Below are 24,654 nucleotides of genomic sequence, written 5' to 3' on the forward strand. Positions count from 1 at the left end.
CAGCTACAATAGTCAACGTTATCTTGTAAAAGTTTCTAATCTGCATCATTAATGTTCTGGACTAAATATTTAGTCATTTTATGAAATGCTTTTGGTTCAGTTAAATTGATTTTTACTGTTAATTGAAATCCGTTTTGTTATTCTGTTTTGGAACTACTTCGTAATACGCGTATATGAATATAAGGCATTCATGTGGTGGAAATGTGATCTAAACATGAAATCGAAAGTGAAAACGGCTTTAAAATATACGATAAAACTTGGAAAAGAGGCAAACAGCTAAATGGTAAAAAATGTACTTATAAAATACCAGTGCCAAGGCTATGAAAAGAGCCTGATGTGTTTAGAAGGAAAGACTGTTTATATCATGTGATTAAATTATCACAAGATTCCAGAGTTAAAGGAACCCACTCACGGTTTTCTCCCATTTTGATGAGCAAAATCTACTGTTCAATGTGTTTAATGGGCTTCACAAAGAAAAATTAGGGTATACATTAACACAGATGCTCATTTTAGGGAGTTTATTATTTATTTTGTAAACAAAGATTGTGGTATGTTATTGTTTACCAAGTTTTCAAACGAAATGTATATCGATCTAAGTTTATTATATCTATAACATTTCAAGCACTCTTTAGGTAAAATGTGTCATCTAAAAGTTAAATGTATGGCTTTGCAGAATTAGGGTGATTTATATTACAAAGTTAACATTGCACTGGTTTTTTTTTTTTGGTTTTTTTTTTAGCATAAATCGACTTGAGTTTTTCTATTCATACCACAGAGTGAAGGCTAAAAAATTGCATTTATTCTCATTCAGATAGTAAAAAGTTTTGCTGTCAACATTAAATGAGTTAGATTTTTAATGTTAAAAACAAAAACTGAAAAATATTCTTGTTTTAAAAAATCGTGAACCTGTCCCTTTAACAAAGGTGCAAGTGAAGCTAGAGTAACACACCTTCGGGTGAGAGAATAATAATTCAGATGCAACTGTCTAAATGCATATTTGAAAGAGTATAAAACAACAAATTACTAGGAGGTATTTGATACTTTTATTTCTCTTACAATGATGGCATGGTACTATGGTTATAGGAGTTATGACATTGATATTCACCTTTCAAGGTACTGTAGTTACAAACTACACAGCTATACACAGATAAGACCATCGATGATCTTACCTCTGCAAGTCTGCACAACACATGTGACTGTTACTTGATTTGTTTTCTGAACATGCAATAGAAATGGCCGAGTGACAGTTGTTCATAAACACCCATTTAAAACCAAATAATTCTGGTTAAAACAATTGAAATATGTCATGTCATGTAACCTCCTACATACGTACGTGCGATCATTCAAGTTCTTTTACAAGGTGGACAACATTAGTCGAAATTCGGAACATACAATGTTAAAGCAAACTTAGCTCGCTAATATTGAGAAATTGAATGTTTGCACAAAAAAAAAAAAGAAGAACATTAATAAGTTCCCCATATCATGAACATTTTCATAGTAACAGAGAAATGAACTAGAAATTGTTGTTATGAGAAATAAATGTCTCCCCAGCTCCCCAAATTGGAAGTGCTCCAAATGAAACCTCCTTCTCTTAATGTACTGCATGGTACGGAGAAAGCATGAGCAGGAACACAGACATTATGAACTCCGGTAATCCACAAAAGAGAAGAGTTTACAAACAATTTTACACTCTGCACCCCTCCGATCCACTATAATTTCAGGGATAACAATTGGATCCTCCTGTCCCTACAATATGCACATCTGCAAATGACATTGAATTATTGTACAAAATTTCAAGTCTATCAGATAAGCCATATAGGAGGAGAAGCGTTCACAAGCTATCTTAACATCCCCCTCTTAGATCCACTATAAGTTTTATGAAAATTATTTGATTCTCCTGTCCCAATAATATGGGACATCTACAAATGGCAATCAAACACTGTACAAAGTTTCAACTCTATCCAATTAGTTATATAGGAGAAGTGTTCACAAGCTATTTTACACCCCCACCCCTATTAGATCCACTATAACGTTTATGAAAATAATTGGATTCCCCCGTCCCTCCATTATGCACATCTACAAATGACAATGAAGCATTTTACAAAGTTTCAAATCTATCAGATACGCCATATAGGAGGAGACGTGTTCACAAGCTATTTTACATTCTCCACCCTTCTTATATCCACAATTACTTTTATTACATTCATCGGATCCCCTTGTCCCACGAATATTCACATCTGCAAATGGAAATGAAGCATTGCACAAAGTTTCAAGTCTATCCAGTAAGCCATATAGGAGAAGCGTTCACAAGATTTTGTGACAGACAGACGGACGGAAAGAAAGTACAAAAACAACATATCTTCCCCTGAAAGAAGGGAGACATAAAAATAGTAATATTGTAGTGAACGTTCACATGTATGAAATAATGTAAATAAATTAAAGCAGGGAAAATAGTAAACCATTATAGATACATATTATCATATTCATATACTAAAGGGCACCGGTATCCTACATTGTAAAGGCTGTACATATATACAAGTATGTAATTGCACAAATGAAATAAAATGATGCATGACTTAAATACAGTGTAATTATTATAGAAATGAAGAATTATGTTATCTATAACTTAACACAATCATGTTATAGATTTGTTATACATTTCTTATTGTAGGTAATATTGACAAAATTTCTAGTGCACAGCCTAAATTCTCGATCAACATTTTCTAAAGATTTATTATCAATGACAAATGTATAGAGGTCAAAATATGTTTATAAAAAAGATGAAATCTATTTAATGAAGATTTTTTTTTAATTTGTTTTTTGATAAATATGCGTTTGACCATTGGATTTATTCAGATATAAATGATAATCGAGTGGCCACAAAATAGATCATATAAATGTACTGGTATAGCTAGTATACTATATTAAATGCATATCAAGAGGTCAACAACATTACAGAGAAATGTACATATAAAATAATCTGTATTTATAGCTACAGAAGCTGTATAATTTCCAGAGTGTCCGCCTGTTATCTTGCACTTTCACTCTCTCCATTAAAGTTTATAATTACAAACAGGAGCGGATCATGTAAATCGTCAAAGAGGGGTTCTGACCGGAAGATGTACCAAAGAGGAGGAGTAAAGAACCCATAAAGGGCAAAATTGACTAAAGGGGAGTCGCAACACCGGTAACATCTTCTACACCTACCACTGACTGAGGTTCGTTATATGATGTATCAACAAGCTTTTCTCCGACTCTTCCAGTTGTTGGAAACGCAACACGTAAAGAGAAAATGATTAAAGACGGCCCAATCATGCAGCAAGAATTAACTGACAACTATAACTTGTGATATACCATGAACTTCCAAAGTCAGCATTCAATTTCTTTGAAAGAATGATTCCAAGTTGCTTTCAAGCGTTTGCATCGTTGTTCCCTTCCGCCATTGGTATATTTTCTCCACCATTTATATTTTCTCCACCATTCATACTTTCTCCATCATATTTGTCTGGCAAAAGAATATTCAGACTGTTAAATGTTAATGTTAAAATGTATCCAGGCAAGCTCCAAAGCGAGGCTATTGTAAGAGTGATGAAATGAAATAGCATTTATTCTAATCTATTGAATACTAAGCATAGTCCACTAAGTGTGTAGTAATAAAGAGCAGAGGCGTCCACCAAAATTGTGAAACTCTTACCTTCTGGAATTCAGGCCCCAGGGAAAGATATCGCACAATCAAAACGCATCTTAAAAATCTTTGAATATCTTTTTTCTAACGCAGAACATCTAGCACACAAACTCTTTGCAAAGTTACTAGTATAATGCATGAAGTCTTACAACAAAATTTTGAAAATTATCATAACTAGATTTCAATTGATGTACAAGTAGTATGAGAAGTCCAGTTCCATACAAATGCAAAATTTTATAACACGTTTTCGTAACGGAGGAAATGCGGACATTAGACTCCATAATGCGATTCCCCAAGAGAAACGCAACTCTATAGTAAGTTTTCCCTTGGGGAAAACTGACAGTGAGGGGAAAGCTCAACCTAATTATAGCAATTCCGAACCCAATTCTTTAGTAGAATTTCCTCTGTAGTAGGATTTCCCTGGATAAAGTTGGAAAATAGACACTTATTATATGAATGTCAAATTCTTCAAAGGATATGGAATATTGTTAGTTGAATCTTAATTCAAGGTGTCATGAAAAATTATTGTTACAGGATTCTATATTGAAGTGAATGTGAAAACAATTTTCTTTACCAATCTTATATCATTTCTAGCTCTTAAAATTGATATATACAAAATGAAGTGCAGACTTGAGGAGATGATAGGATCATCAGATGGAATTTCATGTCATATTAAGAACAAAATATCAGCAGTGGAAGTTGAATATATTCAAAAGAGTTGAAAAAAGATTATAATTTTATGTATATAAAAATCTTATAAGTTTCAAAATGTCCACCTAACTTACAATAATTTGAAGAAGAAAAAAAAGACTGGACTATCTCTATATATATTTTTTTCTTTTTATCTGTCAATATTATTTCCTATAGTAGGGATCGTCATTATTTTTTTCTACACAATTGTTTCTCTGCATAAAATATTTATTCATCCGACTATAGGAATTCCCACAGGGAACCCGACTCAATAGTAGGATTTTGAAGGAAACCTCCTCTACAGTATGATTTCTGGGGGAACCAAACTCAGTTGTGATATTTCCCCAGGATAAAACCCAACTTCATGGAAAGATTTCTTGGAGAACATCTGGCTAACGGTTCTACTCTATAATACCTGTACAAAAACTGAGATGGTATCCATAGATTGAGACGCCTTGATACTTGAATTATTCTTTTAAAACAATCGTATTCTGAATGTACACACCACTTAAAAGGCACAAGAAATGTAAGCAATATTTTTTCTATTTACAGATATCAAAAACACTATGTACCGTTCGTTTTGCAAAAAAATCAAATGCAGATATATTTATTGCTGCTTTAATTTTTCTCGATTTAGTTGCACGGTGTTATAAAAGTACACAAAAGCAGTTATATCGGTAAAATCACAATTACTTCTTACAAAACGATTACCCCCTTCCCCAATTGTAACTACTCGGCTATTTCCGTAACCGGTTACGGAAAGGACGAGCGCGTGATGTAATTCCTACTCTCTTACTGGTGCCGTGATAATGCTGATGAAAAACGATTCATTGAGATATCGTGGTATCAAATATTTTATTTCCTTTATCATCTTTTCATTACATGTTGACCGCCGCGACAGTTTAGAGGTAGAGCGTTCGCTCCGCAAGCAGATGGTCGGGGTTCGAAACCTGGCCGCGACAGACCTAAGTTGTTATAACAGGTAGTGACAGTTCCATCGCCAAACGCTCGGCATCAGTTGTAAATGTCAAGAGTCCTCGATGACCTTAAAAACGGATGTCCCGTGTCACAGTAGGTGTGGCACGATAAAGAACCCTCACTTTTCAATAGTCGTAAGCGCCGAGCATAGCTCTAAATTTGAAGCCCTTCACCGGTTTTGGTGTCGTTTCCATATAAGTTGAATATTCTCGAGAGGGACATTAAACAAGATACAATCAATCAATCATTACATGCTATTTTTGTTAGCTGTATGTGATATAGTCTAACCCCTAAACTTGCCGTAAATATAAACTTCCCTTCCGAGTTATCATACAGCTACCAGGTAACTACCCCTACTAAAAGCTTCCAATCTGGCGTGATTACAAAACATACACGTGATTCTGAGGTGTGAATAGTACACCGTTATTAGAACGTTAATACAACACATCCAACACCCAAAACTAAAACATGGTGAAAACCATGATATTATATCAAAATTATCATTGTACAGTGGATGCTGACACCTAATGCCATGTGATCCCAGCTCTGCTGTTTTGTTTGCTCTCTTCTAGATTTTGTATTTTACAGGATTTATTAATTTGAACAGTTTGTTATTTTTACATTTTTTATTGAATAACATTATAATCTTACCTTTTGGATGTTCTTTTCTGCAGCTTTTCGCTGTCAAAAAGATATATCAGAAATCTTAAATGATAAACAGATTCAGGGCCCAATATCGAAAATGCGTGAGCCCTATAATAATAATAATAATAATAAAGGAGTCTCTCTGTGTGTCAATGCTTTCTTAAGGCGATATACCCTACAAATCATAACCTATATTCTTAAAATCTTTTATTTGTGTGTTACTTATTGATTGTCTCAATTTCCTCGAGCTTCAAATTGATGAAAACAGATTGAATTCTTCATTTCCCAGGCTAAACATTACATAAAATTATCATCCTGGCATAGGTCAATTTTCCTAGATTTATTTGCCATATGTTTTCCTCAAATCATTAAATAGCAGAATTAAGTTACACTTCTTATTCCAAATTACCTATATTTCTGCAGAACTTGTTTAATCTCTGTATCTTCAACACAGCGATAACCATACCGAGAAAGACAGTAGTGAGGATAAAGAAAATCAAAAAACCAGTTTCTGTGGAACAGGAATTCATTTCCAACATGATTTCATTACTGAAAGAAAAATGATACAATTAAATTGATTTGGAGAGGTGACAACAACTTTTAAGACATAATTGCAGTATGCTTAAAATATTTCACTATATATCACATAAGATAATATGCATATAAACTATCAGTTATCTATGATTCATTTGAAGAAGTATCTAATCATAAAATTAGTAAAATGTCCTATCAATTGGGCTCTTTTGCGTACATGTACTTCATTCTTTTGTTTGTAATATCAAATAAAGAACATAGGATACCTAAAATGAATTGGTTATTGAATTTTGTACAACTATTTGTAAATGTTTTAATATTCCCAAATACGAAGATCTACTACAAAATGAAGTCTCCAATTTTGTATAATTCACATAACTGTACTTGAAAATTCAATGGGAAAACATCAATTTCCCCCAAAAATGAATGTCTTTTTGTTGGTGCATTTCATGCATTAATAACCTATTTACATTATCATTTGATCAAATAGTTGACATTCCCATGCAAACACAGTATTTTTAAGGTGATAGGATACCCAAGATGTTGGACACACCAAATGAAGTAAGATTTTGTTGTGATTCTATTATTTGATTAAAAAAACAAACATTGTAAACAAGTGATTAAAACATGAAATGCTATATTTTGGATTGATTGATTGATTGAATATTGTTTTACGTCCCGCTCGAGAATATTTTACTCATATGGAAACGTCACCACTGCCGGTGAAGGGCTGCAAAATTTAGGCCTATGCTCGGCGCTTATGGCCATTGAGCAGGGAGGGATCTTTATCGTGCCACACCTGCTGTGACACGGGACCTCGGTTTTTGCGCTCTCATCCGAATGACCGCCCCATGTAGTCGCCTCTTACGACAAGCAAGGGGTACTGAGGACCTATTCTAACCCGGATCCCCACGGAATGCTATATTTTAATAAATTTCATTTTTGTGTAAGTTTTCCCAATGAATTGTCAAGTAATGTAAAAATAAAGGTGTTTTCATGGGAAAATGTGGTAAATATGGGTTTTTAGCAATTTCAAAACTTGATGAACTCGTTACCGTGAGATTCCAGACATTGGTACATGGGTTAAATGGTTTGAATCCCTGCTTTCAGTCGACACTGACTGTGTTGTCGTTGCTATGGCTGTTGTCGTTGCTATGGTAGGTGTCGCTCTTGTTGTTGTGGGTTCTTTTATGTAACAGCCTTTGTCTGAAATACACGAAACATAGTGAAATATTTTAATAGAAGGCATTTAAACAGTCGCTTTATAGGTGTAAAACTGTATGATCCATTTGTTCCACTGACGGTCATACGAATTAACAAAATGAATCTATTTGCGAATCTATTCGCAAAAGCAAGATCATGTTTAGTCTCGTAGTGGTGGAGAATATATGTAGAAGACCCAACCTACAGCCTACCAATTCCTGATATTTCCTTCTGGATCATATGAACATTACACTTGGTCGATGAAGTGTCAATACCGGGTATGGCCTACCCTTGCATGAATGACGGCTTGACAACGTCAAGCCATGCTGTCAATAAGCACCCGGATGTTTCCAATAGGAAGTTTGTTCCACTCTTCCACGAGGGCGTTTCCGAGCTTTGCCAAAGTCGTGGGTTGTGCTCTACGGCGTGAAAGGGCAACCTGCAGCATGTTCCATACATGCTCAATCGGGTTCAAGTCCGGCGAGCGCGCTGGCCAGTCCATACGGAGAATTGTCTCCTTCTGAAGGTACTGCTCCACCACCCTGGCGCGATGAGGACGGGAGTTATCATCCATCAGGATGAACTCAGGGCCAACAGCACCAGCGTAGGGTCTGACGTAAACATTGAGGATCTCATCCCGGTACCGCATCCCCGTCATTGTTCCTCTCTCCAGGACATGAAGATCTGTTCTTCCATCCCTGCTGATTCCACCCCAGACCATGATGGAACCATCACCATAACGGTCATATTCACTGATGTTGGCATCATGGAAACGTTCACGTTGTCGTCGCCACACTCCGTGCCTCCTGTCTGTAAAGTCCAAACAATACCTGGACTCATCGGTGAACAGAACTTGAACCCAATCGTTCTGTGTCCAAGTGACATGATCTTCAGCCCAGTCCAATCACTCCAGCCGGTGTCGAACAGTCAGAGGGACTCAAACACATGCCCTTCTCGAGTTGAGACCTGCATTGTGAAGCCTATTCCGTATCGTCTGAGTGGACATATTCACCCCCGAGGCGTTCAGGAGGTCGTTACGTAGGCTGGTTGCTGTCCAGAAGGGATGACGTCGTGCCTGAAGAGCCACAAAATGGTCTTGACGTTGGGTTATCGACCTCTGACGACCACCCCCATGTCAGTGTGCTGCTGTACCAAAAGTTTGCTGTCGATTGCAGGCCCTGTTTACAACGCTCTGGCTGACGTTTAGTGCATTTGCAACGTCACGTTTTGAATAGCCAGCGTCAAGCATTCCAATACATCTGCCCGGTTGTTCTGTCGTCAGGCGACGCCTTTCACGTTGAGGGGGCATTGTGTTGATAAACGTAGTGTAAACACTCAAGTGAGTTTGAAATTTTAGAAAGAATCAGACACCGATGCCTGAGTGAAAATCGTGCAATGGAAGCAAAAGCATAAACTGTGATGAGAAACGCATTTCCCATGGCATGAAATGCACGTGCAAGTTTGTTGAAGACGTTTTTGATTTCATTTGGACACAATATTGCCAGTTATGCAGTTATTAATTTTTTAAACAGAAAAATAACTATGATGCTTATCAAATTTTGAAACTAGCGCTTTCTGGATTTTAACATTCATCCTCAGGTAAATACAAATAGTGAATACAAAGCTGTTCATGTTAGAGACGTCTCTCTCTCTCTCTCTCTCTCTCTCTCTCTCTCTCTCTCTCTCTCTCTCTCTCTCTCTCTCTCACTTGTATGTAATGTAGTACCAAAATGATATTTGACATGAGAGAGACAGTGAAGTACATTGTAGCATGACTACAAAGCCACACACAAGTGGCTTGCACATACATGAAAGGTGAAGATAATGAACAGTGATCAATCTCATAACTCCTATAAGGAATACAAATTAAAAAGTTGAATAAACATGGGCCCTGGACACACCAGAGGCGGGATCATCATCAAGTGCCCAGGAGGAGTAAGTATCACCTGTCGACAGGTCATACCCGCCATGAGCATGAAAATTTATCAAATAACACAATAAGATAAGAATAAAAATAAAAACTATAATTGTTAACACTAGAGACTGCATAAAAGGAATAAAGAGTAACACTAAAAAAAAATCATCATACAATAACAAATAAAATCAATAGCATCAACTAAACACCCCGGATGCAAAGAATACACACTGCATAAAGGGAACACTGCCGATGATTGGTTTTTTTTTTTCGTTTTTAATTTTTTTGTGCCAGATATATATATATATATATATATATATATATATATATATATATATATTTATATATGCTGTCAACTGGTTGTCTTTGAAAAGAGTAGTTTCTGAGTGAATTCACCATCTCTTTCATGCTCTTTAAATTGACTCATCAATACATGATCATTTGATGTCTTTTGAATTTACAGTATAAAAATAATGATTGTTTTCATTAGCATTTCTTTAAAAGAGCAAGATTACAGAATGCAAACTATTTGTTTTGCGTCCCTTCTAGAATTTTTTACTCATACTGACATGTCACCAGTTGTGCGTGCAGTCCTATGCTTCGCGCTCATTAATCTGGGCCGAGATTCGTCTAGGCTGGATATTTGGACTGAGCCTTCACCAAATCGCGGAACAGTGAGGTTCCATTAACGTGCCAATGCCTACCATGACCACATGTATGTGTCCGGCCATCCAAAGATAGTACCACAGTCATCAGACGTGTTGGTATACGACGGTCCTTATTTATTTATATTTATTTTTAAACCATGGTACAACCCATACGTCCCATACGGAGCATATGTATGTTACTACAACACACTTTAACTTCATTATGTTGGTGCATTTGGGAGGTGTTGGAGGGTGAGGCTGGATTGCAATGAGATGAATAGTATTATGACTGATAATACAGTCACCATTCGGTTAACAATATATAGTTAACCAATCCTACCAACATCAAACAAACAAATCATATTGAGACGTCACCAGCTGTGGGTGCAGTCCTATGCTTAACGCTTATTAATCTGGACCGAGATTCGTCTTGGCTGGATATTTGGACTGACGCCTTCACCAAATCGCGGAACAGTGAGGTTTCATTAACTTGCCAATGCCTACCATGACAAAGGACTTCCATAATAGATATCATATCCCAAAGACCCGCGATTCTCACTTCTATATGCCGAACGTTTGGTGAAGAAGCAAACACTACCTATATGTACGTTTTAAAGCTGACATGAATTAATAAATGTAGTATAATTCTATAAGTCCGCCATATTTCTTTGCTAATCCGCCATATTACATGTAGTTGGATATTCTATTGTTATATGTATCAAGGTTCGCATGGTATATAAGGGGACGAGTTTATCTACGCTTCACTTCACATCAGTGTCTTCGATTTACCTGTGCGGGTAGCTTCGACAGGTAAACATGTACATCTCCGTTACTAATTTATAGGACATCAAGAAGAAATGAAATCACGTTTTGGAACACTACGCAGTGCTAAAATTTATGATAAACATATCGTACAGTAGTAAAGCATCTCTATGGTTTGGATAAATAAATATAGAATGCCTTTTCATTACGTGAATGTACGTACATTTGCAGGAAATATGTCAAAGCTATACAAAAACGTGAAGAAATATTTCATCTATTATCTATTGATAAAATGAATTAAGCAAAGAGTATAAAATTTATACCATTCACACTTACTTCAAGCAAAATACAAATACATAAATACTACTGTACTTATGCACATGACATGTATGCTCGCCATGAAAATGCATCGAATGCGGACGACTATTTACCTGGGTCTACTCGCAATATCTGTAAAGGATCGCAGATGTACGCGTACACTTGTCGAAAATACTAGTAGTAGTAAAACTCCCTTTATTTGCATAATCCGTGAAACAAAACGATAAACTCCATTTGTATTCCAACACTAAATGCCATTGCCCATTGTACAGACTGCGACACACTTAGCTCGTGCCGATCAGCTATCTTCAATCAGGGGAAGTATCAGAGTATAATATTTACCCTGTATTGTGCATGAATCCTTATACCGTATGATTTACTGGTCAGAGTATTGCAGATTTATAAATCAGATAATCATTTAGGTACATAAATTGTTTATGCATATATAATTTGCATATACAACACTGTACGAGTGCATGGGATGAAAGAGAGAGAGAGAGAGAGAGAGAGAGAGAGAGAGAGAGAGAGAGAGAGAGAAAGAGAGAGAGAGAGAGAGAGAAGACAAATGATATCTTTAATTCAATATAAGAGAACAGTAACTCAATATTGCTCTCATTAATTGATAATACAGATTTATTTGATTCACTTATAGCACGCAATAATTAAACATATCTTTAAATCATGTTATTTTCAATTACTTCATTTTATGCCAATTTGGCATTGAATAGATCTTTTATATATATATATGCCATTTTGCGTTATTGCATTCTGCGTTGAACTCGACGCAAATTAATTATGCTAATGCAAAATGTAATAATTGAGTTTATCATATTATGCGTCATTATCAAGCACATAGAATCAAGGTGAGGGAGGGGGGGACAAGAGTGGCTATCCCCCACCTTTAATAACAATATCCATTATTTGTTATTTTGTAATACCACTTGACCCCAGCTTAAAAGTTCTGATATAATAGTAGACGACACACACCACCACCAAATAAGAAAATGAAGATATTATGAGGCACTCATAGTAGAGGACTCTAACCACCCCATCCCACCCCAACGATTGAAAAAAATGAGGTGTAGGGGGGAATTATTGAGGTAGCTAAAGTAAAAGACTCGTTAACCCTTCACCCCCACATTAGGACTTTGAACATCAGACCAAACATCTTGGTTTGTTTGGGTTTTTTTGTTTTATTTTATTATTTTGAATGGCAAGAAATTTTGAAGAATCCAATTTTCCATTCCCCCCCTTCCTGTTGTACCCCCCCCCCCCCTGAAAAATGACGATACATATCTGGTTATCACGTGTACATTTCGCATTGCAACACATGCATGTATACTGATTTTATGGTGTAGAATTGCACCCTTTACCAAGTTTTCCTTCATTTACGCAGTGTAAGGAATGGTAAACTAAAATTACAAAACAAAATGTATAAAATCAAGATATTTTTATGCGTAGGAACTTCATTCACGAATACATAAATACATGTCTTCAGAAAAATCGCATGCATGCATTGCAGGACAATATCATATGTGTGTTTTAACGTTTCTGTAGCATGCCATAATGATTACTTTCAGGCTTGAGTGTAATTTATTCATAAATATTTTCATTTCGTAGATCTGGCACAATGGATATATTCTGAAAATAGACATACCTCTGTGCGTCGAAATTGCAAATTCAAATGTATTCGATAAGATGTTAGTATTCATAAAGCAGTAAAATTCGTGTTGAGGTTTTATTTGATATGATAGCGTCAATATACTGTGATGCATTAGTAGGATATGCAAAAGGCAAGAGTATAAACATTTTCCTTTTTTATTATTAGTATCAATAACTATATGATCATGAAAAAACATGATATAATTTATACCCGGATTCATATACCGATTTAGATATCAATAAAAACAAAGCTGCATAGTTTGGGGAGGGGGTTCTAATAAGTCTGATGAAATTAAAAGAAGGAACCCCACATTTACATTCAAACTAGATGTACTTCAAAATGAATTCATTTCTGCTCTGACTGAAAGCATGATTCTAAATTCGGGAACGAATCTTACATACAAAATAATTAATAGGGGAACACATAAATTCGAACTCCTTTGGAAGTTAATGAAATGCAGGTATGCACCTTTCTTTCAACACGAATTGATATGTTGTTTCAGGCACGTATACAGGGGGTTTGGGTGGGCAGGGAGACTGGTCTGCTCTCCCCCACGTTTTTGACAATTTACTTTTTTCCATTATACAGGCTGCGACACACTTCACCCGTGCCAAACAGGGTGTTTTCAATCAGGGGAGATGTCAGTCAATTTTTTTTTCCTGTATTGAATGCTTGTCTGGTCGAGATTTTGCAGTTTATAGAAATCAGAATCTAATGATATACACCGAGCATCTGGTTGGATATATTGCGTGCACAATTCAAAATTTATTGATCATATACAAACTTGGATATATAAATAAGGGAATAATGATCGAAATATACACCTGTGTGAAAATGCGGGTATTGCATTTGCAATCCATAATAAACAATTGATTACACAAAGACACATATAAAAGGAAATATATAAACGAAAATATAATTTTATTTTCTCTTTGGGAACCATGTAATTATTTACGGTCTATGTATGTCCATATTCATTGAGAGAGAGAGAGAGAGAGAGAGAGAGAGAGAGAGAGAGAGTCCTACTTCGATGTACAATATATCACTTCACAGAAGGAAAGAAAATTGATCACTTATATAAATGTAAGCTTACAAGCATTAAAAATTTCCAGCTATTTAAAAAATTATGAATTACAATATATTGGAAACTTACAGGAGTTGATGCTTATAATTGAATTCATTACAGTTTAAAAAAAAATATTAGTTTGAACTGCGCATGTAGAAAATACTGACTTTGTATGTTAGAATAATGGAACGACAACCTGTTGTAAAGTTCTAACGAGATACAAATGGAGTTTATCATTTTGTTTTGTGGATTTATCAGAATAAAGAGAATTTAATATTTTCGGTAAGTGCACATCTCCGATACCTGTTGAGTAGACGTCCGTATATGATACGGGGTTGTTTTTTTTTTTTTTTTTTTTTTTTTGGCGAATATGCTATGTGCATTGCATATTATGCATATGGCATGCACCTTTATTTTGCAAGAATTGATATAAATAATATATTTTATGCTCTTTGCCTATTCCATTCTATCAGTATGTAATTGGCAAATGATTTTTCCGCATCTATTTCATAAGAAACTGCAAATACTTGCATGCACTTGCAAGTATGCAAGAAAAGCTTTTTTTCGCAATTTTGTCAAAATTATCTAAACTTTCAGAATGTTGCATTGGTATACAATAAATATTTTGTAATTTTGAGCAAAGCATAATGTTTTAAAATGTGATTTTACTTGTTTCTCATTTCCTATATATTACTATAGGAGATGTGCACTGGTCGAGTCCACCTAGAAAAATCACTCAGGTGTGACAATCACATTTGGGGTATATACGGGTAGAGTAAATTAGGCTATCTGAGAGAAATATGGCGGATAAGATGAGAAAGGTGTACGTATTTATTAATTCATGTCAGCTTTAAGTTTGACGCGGCCATGACACGAGCGGGGCTCGAACTCACGACCTCCCTCCGAGTTATGAAGCGAACTCTCTACCACTGATCTACCCCGAATGCAAAGTTAAATATGGTGTATAAAGTATATATGTAACTATGTTAAACAATCGCTACTTACATAAGACTGACGATGGAGACTTGAACTGTTTTGGAGGGCAAAGTTCAGCATCCCCTGTGCATGGCTTCTCATGCAGGTTTCCTTGATACTTGTTGTAATACGGACACATACCTGTGATATTGGATTATGGAATATGAAACATGATGGTTTTGTGTTTTAGTCACAAAAATAAAACCAAACATAATCTACAAATCGTTTTGAACGCAATAACCATACAAGTCATTTCTTATTTAATTAGTCAATATTTACATTTACTGAACCCTTTCCCTTATATTTCTTTTGATTCATTATAGACAATGAATACATGTTTGTTGCTAAGTAGTTCAATCCATTTTGATCTGTATAACCATTACCAAATATAGAACGTTGTCAAGGTCACAAGGTTAATTCGATCTTTCAATTAAAGTAACGAGTGGGTCAACAATATGGTATTTTATCACTTAAATCTAGTCTATATGTTCAAAAAATGCATAACAATATAAACAATAAAATTTCTTTCTTGTTTTATCGGCTGATGAAGGTAGTAAGCATTGCAGAACAAATAGTAACCCGCCTTAGCAGCTTATGAATTCTTTTTAGGCGGAAGCGCCTATTGCAATTGTTTTGATGACCTACGTCACAGAGATCATTCAGCCATTTTCTGTGGTACTCTAAACGGAATTTTCTCAAACAAAGGGCATGCAACTCGTTAATTAAAACTGGATTCTTAATTTAGAGTACAAATTTCTGCCGATCCCGAAAGCTCTGTACGCATCTGAGAACAGGTACAAGTTGCAAGAACTCACACCACCTTTGTAGATAGAGTGGTAAGAAAATGTGCGTTTACTATAAAATTGCGAGAGACGAAATATTTCAAAATAAAATATAAATTGTAACAAATATGCATTTTGCATGTGTTTTAATGACACCTGCTACATTTAAACAAAATATGATGAAAATGAAAACCAGATTTATGTTTAAATGTAACATGGATAGAATGAATCATAGAATAGAATAGAATAGAATAGAATGAATTATACGGAATGAATGTATTCCCCATGATATCTCAATAAAGTCCAACGTGAGGAAAATGTGTTGGGCGCCGAACACAGGCCTATATTTTGCAGCTTTTCGTAGGCAAAGGTGACGTCTCCATATGAATATTATAATATCGAAAAATATTCTTTGTTTGATATCTTGAGAATCATGTGACAGAAAGTAGACTTGAGACAGTGGTTGTAGTTACCCTTCTTGATTTGCAAGTCACAAGATCAAAGGTCAAGTTGAAGTATAATTTTGTACTTACAAACATGCTTCCGCTTATCAGTAGATTGATTATTGTATAAATATACCTGTATGTATACTGCAAGGTTTCTTGCAGTATACATCAAACTGAAAATGGCAAGCACAATTTCCAGGCCAAGGGCCATGTCACAATCTGTACAGCACTTAAAAGAATTCAAAGGTTTAAAAGGAGCATATTTCATGTATTTCAAATATTTCGACAGACAGGAAAATGGGCAGACAAACAGACAGAAGTTGATCAGAAAAGCTTATCTGAGCCTTAAATTCAGGCGAACTAAATGGTACCCAATCTGTGTGTACGTTTAGATCATATGGCTACAAATTAAAACATTAGGATGGTTCCATCTTCCTTTACAAGTATCATTGTTATCAGAATAATACTACAGCATACTTTAGATATGTTTACCGTCTATCTCTCAGTCTGTTAATCGTTATAACTACAACCCTCTCTTTGCTCCAAAGACTCGTAACATAAGACAGAATGGACTGGTGTATAGAAATTTACGATACAGGTTTACATTTATCAATTCACATAAGTATCTGTTCATTTAAGTTTTTCTTCCATTACCTTGATTGGCAGTTGTTTTTGGAATGATTTCTAAATATTTTCACTATTCATGGTAATACTTCAACCGTTTAGGTAATATTTTGAATACGATCGCCTGATATTACACTGTGAAAAAAGTAAAATTAAATCGTCTTAATACTGCAAGATAGAGGTTCTGGCTCAGCTGAACGTCTACATATCCAACAAAATATTCTCGAGTTTGATTTAAATCCCCCAGATATCAATGCATGTATCGATTTCCTATCAAATGGAAGTGTGCGATTGGGTGTAAAATAACTTGATGCAAATCAGCTTTTAAACAGCGAAGTCAGTTTAGAAAGTAAAAGGACACTACGAGTAAAGGTGTTGTATCTAATAAATAAATTTCAATAATTTTCATTCGTAAACTACGTGATCAGAAATAATTGACGTACCTTTTGCTATCCAGACAATAGAGAAACAGCTAAGTCCCAACACGTCGTCGTCATCTGGCAAACAGTGAATGACCCGGTCATTTTCTAGACATTTCTGATACACCTCCTCTGGGATTTGTGCCAGCGTGATGTCGGTGCAGGACTTAGCCGGGTAGAAATTTTCTCGTCCGTGAATTATGTGTACTAAGAGGAGTAGGATTCGTATGTCTACAAAAATTAACTCATTATTTTAATCATGCAACTGAACGTGTATTCTGGAAGGTCACTCATTTAATTCCAGATAATTTAGAAATGTAAATGTCTTGAACCGAGTCGTCTACATCAATCATGGTGTCCGGGCAGAAGTGAAACGATTCCAAATATTCTATCAATATACACACTTATACAGTGTATATCTAAATGGATTTGTGATACATCTCCTAGCGCGACAGCCCTATCACACGTCACGCCGCAACACACATGCGCAATCGCAGGATTACACGACATCTAGTCACACAAATGTTTCTCATGCAGTGTCAGGGTCAATCGTTTAGAAAGTAAAAGGACACTACGAGTAAAGATGACGTTCTGACGACGTTCATGACTTCATTTATTTAACAACGCGTCATCAGATCAAGTATGATTGCTCAGCGTACAGTGTGATAGAATGATTGTGTGGTGTATATTGAAAGATATGTAATGCAATAGTACAAATGTTTATAAGAATGAATGTATTTTAAGCACTAGATTTTGTAAAGATCTCAATATTGTCAATTTGATGACCGTATGTCTATCTTAAATGTATTTGTTTATTGGTATGCTATTTTTATGTCCCTTCTGATATATCATTTTACGTCTCTTTTGAACATTTTTCACTCGTATAGAGACGTCATCAACTTAAGATGAAGTGCCAAAATTTATACCTCTGCTTGGCGCATACAGTCATATTAGTGAGAGAGTTCTTTATCCTTCCAACGCCCGCCGGTTTTGTCCGAAAGACTCCGACGTTCACTTTTAATTCCGGGCTTAAGTAAAACATAAAGAAACATCCCTCCTATCATTTCCGAAGTTATTATCCACGGCGGGTAAAATCATATCAAAATGTTCACAATTCCTTTGTACTAATCGATTTTTTTGTAATATATTTTATCAAAACGTATATCATTCAAACTTATCTGTATTGATTTCAGTACAAGGTTTAAAGTACATTGAAGAATAGAATAACGACTGGAGACAAACTGAAGACATTTAAAGATCCCGTACATGTACAATGTAAGTAAACCACTGATCAGTTGACGTGTTCATACCTGACCGTGTACAAGGTAAGCTTCTGTCTATTTCTACAGTTATAATAAGTTTTATAAATTATTGGGTACATCCTATGTTATCCTGGTGAACGTTAAACAAGTACATTTTACTACTATACAGGTTAGTGGTTTCAAAAGCAGGATTTGAATGGGGACGTCATCGATATTTGTACTCGAGTTCGGCATTCCTTCACTAAATAAATCGAAAGAAGAAGGTAGATATTTTCTATGAAGTGAAAAATGCTTTACATTTGTATGTAAGGGATACAAGACGAAGTTAGCCTATCATATCAGATACAGAACTAGCACGAGCCGCGTAGCGGCGAGTGATCCGTCCCGTATCTGACATAATAGACCATCGGAGTCTTGTATCTTACTTAAAACATTGTTCTATCTAAAATAGTATTCCTCATAATATTGGCCTGCTCTTAATAATACTGGACTATGTTCAGTACAGTATGAAAAATAAAGTACTGTCAAGACAAAGAACTGACGTCACAACAATGTTTTAAGTTTTTGTACGTATCAGCTATACCTGTACAGAAGATTGATATTTTCCATTTTAATGCACAGACCTGAAAGATATAAATATATGACAATATCAAAATGTTATAGCACACCTATATAAAAAGCACTGTGTAAAAAGTAGCAAATGTGACATCCAGATTAAGGATAAATGAATTAGATGTAACTTCCAGGTTAAGGATAAATGAACTAGATCTAACTTCCTGATTAAAGGATAAATGAACTAGATGTAACTTACTGATTAAGGATAAATGAACTAGATGTGACTTCCTGATTAAGGATAAATGAACTAGAAGTGACTTCCTGATTAAATGATGAATGAACTAGATGTGACTTCCTGATTAAGGATAAATGAACTAGATATGACTTCCTGATTAAGGATAAATGAACTAGATGTGACTTCCAGATTAAATGATAAATGAACTAGATGTGACTTCCTGATAAAGGATAAATGAACTAAATGTGACTTCCTGATTAAGGATAAATGAACTAGATATGACTTCCAGATTAAGGATAAATGAACTAGATTGCTCTTTGATTCTGACTTTGTTATCACAAACTGATTTTTAAAATCAAAGTACATGTCCGTACGTATACAATAGTTATAAATCACCACGTGGTCCTATATTTTTATCTTCATGACCCGCCCAGTGAAGATAAAGGTCTATATTTGCATTCCTGACCAGGATTGTGTGAATTGCTACATTTTGCAGTGTTTATTTAAGTGAACAGCAAGTCCATATTTGACAGAGCTCAGAAAATTCAAAAGCATATGCATGTAAGTACAAAACCGTACATTGAGAAATTATAAATGTATAATTTCATCAAATGACAAGTTTGCATTGTGGTCCGGTATAAAACATATTCGTAGACAGGTAAATGAGAGGAAAAAAATATGACTTGCTAAATATGTAAGACGATTACCGGGCGATACGAATTGTAGGATGCATTTCTAATTTTCTTTGCTTGAAATGTAAGTAAGGGATACAAGACGAAGATGGTCTATTATGTCAGATACGGGACTGGCACGAGCCGCGTAGCGGCGAGATCAGTCCCGTATCCGACATAATAGACCATCAGAGTCTTGTATCTTACTTAAACACTGTTCTATCTAAAAACAAATGCATTTAAACACCCCCCCCCCAAATAAATATTAAAAAAAACACGTACAAATATATATATTGGTACAGACAAATATATTTACACCTTTCGTTTCTGATTTGTTTTTAATATTAAATATATTAGGAATTCATAAACTTTAATGGCACACAAGGTCAACTCTTTTTTTTTTAATTCGCTCATTAAATGTTAGCTCATCATTTCAATTGTCAAAATACGATACTCCTCAAAACAGGCTTTTGTTCTTCTTGGAAAGCGATTCGAAGGCTTCTATTGTCTGAAGACTGTACTCAACAAAACTGGTTTTTTTTTTGGGGTGAATGAGGGTACGTAAAGGGTGTTCGGAAAGAATTTTTTCGATAAAACAAACATTTGATATCCCACGTTCCTTTCTGGGAACCCTAATAATATGATACTGACACGTAGGCTTATAACTGGTATAAAAACAGAAGCTGCAGCCCTCTTTTATCATTTAGTCCGGGTGCCTTGAAGCAATGGATTCAGATGATTGAAAAGTACATGAGTTTGTGGTAAGATTATTCATTATTTCTATAAATTCTCCTAAATATGTTAACAATTTTTTCACAGTGTTTATTTTGTTTGTTTCATTTTTGTTGCATACAAATTTCTTTTTAATCATTTGTAGCCCCAGCAGTGGAAAATGCAATGCATTATCTCTCAGACCGAAAATCGCTCCTAAGGGGAATGTATGGTGCGACGACGTCCCAGTCGGGGTACATCAACTGCAACAGATTGGGGCGAAAATGTGTAGAGAGGCAGGATTTGATGGGTTTTTTTTTTTTTTTTTTTTACAAATCGCTCTCTTCGGGCTATTGCTGCCACACGCCTATATGCTGCGGGTGTTGACGAGAAACTTATAGCGGGAAAAAGCTGGTCACAGGTCATCTGCTATTCGCAACTACATACGCACCTCTGAGGAACAATTACAGAGTGTAAAGTGATTTGATTCAGAAACCGTCCACATTGTCCCCGCTAGAGCCGAAGAGAGTGAAGCTCAATGAAAGTGTTTCCTTTGGATCGGGAAAAGAAATAAACATCACTGCCGGGGATGTAACAGAGAATTTGCGACTTTAATGTGCATGTGTTTAAATGAATGATTGTGACATGGATTTATAACTGTGGTGCCTAAACGATTTCATATACAGTAAAATCGGATTATACAGCCACCTGCCAAAAGTTTATAGACAAAATGGCGGATCTAAATTCCAACTTCTGGATATCTGGATTAGCATACCCGTTACTTACATACGGAACCTCTATCGAGCCCTACCTTCCAGAATGTTGAAAATGATCAGATCAAAGGGACATATAACAAAATACTGAGGTAAGATTTATTCTCTTTGTAATTTCATAGCCACTGAAAATCCGTATTACGTTGACGTTTAGACATTGACGTCCGCCATTTGTCTATAAATTTTTGGCAGTTGGCTGTACACGAAACACATTATGGTCCAGAAGCATTAAACAATGCATTCCAGGCGGTTAAAGATGGTATGAGTGTCAATGGTGCAGCCAAACGTTTTCAAGTCCCCTTAACAACTTTAAGAAATAGGGTAGATGGACGTATTAGTATTGAGTGTGTCTCGTCAGGACCTCCACCACTGTTTACACAGGAACAGGAATCCTACATGGTAGAGCATGTGAAGACCATGTCAGAGATAGGATATGGATACACTCGGGCAGAAGTGTTGAATCTAGCATCTGGTTATGCTGCAGATCTAGGTATCAGAGAAAAGGGTAAAGACTTGACAATGAAGTGGTACTACAACTTCATGAAAAGGTGGCCTGAACTTCATGCCGTGAAACCATCAGGATTATCAGAACTTCGAGCAAAAGCTGCGTCACCAGAATGGATCAAGAAGTACTTTGAAGAACTAGAAACTATCATTGACAGACATGGACTGAGGGATAAACCCGAACATATATTCAATGTTGACGAAAAAGGAATCAATACTGGTGGATCAAAGCCTCCAAACATAATTTCAGCTAAAGGGATGCCAGCACAAGTCGTGACTTCTGAGATATCACAAACAATAACTGTACTAAGGTGTGGTAATGCTTTGGGATCCAGTATTCCTCCCTATCTGGTGTTTCTAGGTAAGCGATTGCTACCCGAACTATTAGACGGTGCTACTACTGGCTGTGATGGATCCATGAGTGATACAGGCTATTCTAACACTGACATTTTCAATATTTATATTAAGAACCACTTCACCAAATATGTCCACTCTAGGAACCCAGAGCAGCCAATTCTTCTTTTGTATGATGGACACAGAAGCCATACTTCTTTATCTTTAATCCAATGGGCTCGTGAAAATAACATTATTCTTTTTGTATTGCCGCCACATACTAGTCACCTTTTGCAGCCGATGGATGTTGGATGTTTTGGGCCATTTGAGACCTTGTATGAGCAGGAAGCTCACAAATTTTTGCGCCAAAGTGTTGGTCGCTCTGTGACAAGATATGATGTGTGCAGGATGGTGTGCAAAGTGTATGATACAGCCCTTAGTCCTCAGAATTTAAGATCAGCCTTCAGGTGATCAGAAGAGACACACAGATAAAATGTCCCCATTGTGTTCAACATTTTTAACTGTAATACACTGCAAGCAAATTAATTTTACACAATGAATTGAAAGAAAAAAACTTGATAAATTTGTTTAATGTTGTTTTAATCGTTAATTATGAATTCAAAATTATTTTGTGTAATCAAATTGATTGAAAAAATAATCGAGAAAAGACTTTATTTCATGTTGTTTTAACACTAACAGCGCGCCATACTTACTATCGAAAATAGGTGACGTCACTTAAAAAAACCCTGATCATGGCGGATCCCAAGAAAGTTGAAATGCTACAGGGATTTTGATAGTTTTACGCAAAAAACAGTATATATGTATTAAATATGGTCAATTGTTCAGAACAGATAGAATTAAGGTGAGAAATAAAACACTGAACATATCGAATTTGTAAAAATTGTATTACACTATCGAAAACCGATAACGCCAGGATATGATCGGTGATATGGCATTTTAAAAAACGGTTTCTATGCGAGATTTGTGTATTCCATTAAAATAGATAACCTTTGAAGTTAAATATTTCATCAATAATAGGTCCGAAATACCCGAGAAATTGATCATTTAAAAATACAAGAAGGGGGGTACCGGAAGCACTGTGCATCAAAACTGAAACGTTCAGCACTTATAACAAGTAGCAAATTAACGGATTAATATGATCTATGAACATAGCAGTCATGAATATTCTGAAACTATTTATGTGTGTGTGGTCCTAATAACGTAATGTTCTATACCTTTTCAATTTGAAAATCCATTTACATTCACAGGGAATTCCCAATTTCTGACTAGGCTATTGCGCATGCGGTACGTCAAATACCCAAATGGAACCCAAATGGACACAAATGGAACCCAAATGGAAATCAAATGGACCCAAAATGGACCAAAATGGAAATTTAAATATGAATTATATAGATTAATAATGAAATGGAAATTTAAGTATGTATTAGGGACCAGTCAATATTTATTGGGGGTTGGGGGGGGGGTGCAAAATGTAATAGGACACACATTTATTTTGACTTACGTACTGATGGGACTCCAACTTTTTTATTCTCAACACTGATTGGACAGCTATATTTTTTTGCAAATGTAGCAAAGAGCAAAAAAAATAATATAAAGTATTTCAAACTTTTAATTCAACTATCTTTTATAAAAATATTAATACTGAATTGTGTGCATGCTTTATTTCATCTCCAAATTGAATATACTACAGGTAACTTACAATAAAATACTGGACCTTTGAAAATGTTTGATATTAAAACATGTAATCATTTTTAAAATCACAAAAGAAGTATTCAACTGTGAATAAAAATGCAAAAATTACAGTTTTGCATGGAGGGATTTCAATCATAGAAAATAAAAATGGTACACCAGTCATAACTTGAAAGATACAGATCTAACTTAAGTCTAAAAACATATTAGATAATTTGATAGTTTGCCATTACAACCTATCATTGCATGGGTCAAATGCAGTCTGAATTGTTTCATACGGAGTGTTAAACAGTTATTGGCACACTGATTTTGACTACGAATAACTCCGTTTATCTGATCAAGATATAGGGCTCACAGAGATGTGACCGGTCGACAGAGGATCCTTACTCCTCCTAGGCACCTGATCCCGCCTCTGGTATATCCCTTGGTCCGTGTTTGCTCAACTTTCTATTTTGTATTGTTTATAAGAGTTATGAGATTGATTACTGTTCGCTATCTTCACCTTTCATAGAGAATACTGAGATGTGAAAAATACTTGTAAGTACATG

At 35.5% G+C, this 24,654-nt stretch overlaps 1 protein-coding gene and 1 long non-coding RNA gene across 3 annotated transcripts in view; one reads left to right on the forward strand and one right to left on the reverse strand.

Moving 5' to 3' along the window:
• Positions 1–1,029: 1,029 nt before the first annotated feature.
• LOC130051206 (uncharacterized) lies at positions 1,030–23,716 on the reverse strand. Its single transcript, XM_056152692.1, has 8 exons — positions 23,632–23,716; positions 19,198–19,237; positions 17,377–17,583; positions 15,112–15,222; positions 7,588–7,738; positions 6,408–6,547; positions 6,005–6,034; positions 1,030–3,505 (listed from the first exon to the last, which is right to left on the reverse strand). The coding sequence occupies exons 1-8, from the start codon at positions 23,650–23,652 to the stop codon at positions 3,411–3,413; spliced, it is 795 nt and encodes a 264-aa protein (XP_056008667.1). The 5' UTR covers positions 23,653–23,716; the 3' UTR covers positions 1,030–3,410.
• Positions 18,531–24,654, forward strand: part of LOC130051209 (uncharacterized) — a 35,132-nt gene continuing 29,008 nt past the window's right edge. The window contains exons 1-2 of one of the 2 annotated variants that reach the window (XR_008799613.1): positions 18,531–18,677; positions 18,784–18,877. This is a non-coding gene — a long non-coding RNA (uncharacterized LOC130051209). The remainder of the gene's footprint in view (positions 18,678–18,783; positions 18,878–24,654) is intronic. The other variant, XR_008799612.1, reaches the window with a different exon arrangement.

This window comes from Ostrea edulis, chromosome 1 (assembly GCF_947568905.1).
Source record: "Ostrea edulis chromosome 1, xbOstEdul1.1, whole genome shotgun sequence".
Taxonomy (NCBI): domain Eukaryota; kingdom Metazoa; phylum Mollusca; class Bivalvia; order Ostreida; family Ostreidae; genus Ostrea; species Ostrea edulis.

Coding starts and splice junctions, on each gene's coding strand:
- LOC130051206 (XM_056152692.1), bottom strand. CDS start 23,652: ATGGATTTTCAAATTGAAAAG. Junction 7,739..15,111: donor GTCTCCATCGTCAGTCTTAT/GTAAGTAGCGAT, acceptor CGTGTATTTCAG/ACAAAGGCTGTTACATAAAA. Junction 6,548..7,587: donor CCAATGTCTGGAATCTCACG/GTAACGAGTTCA, acceptor TTTTTCTTTCAG/TAATGAAATCATGTTGGAAA.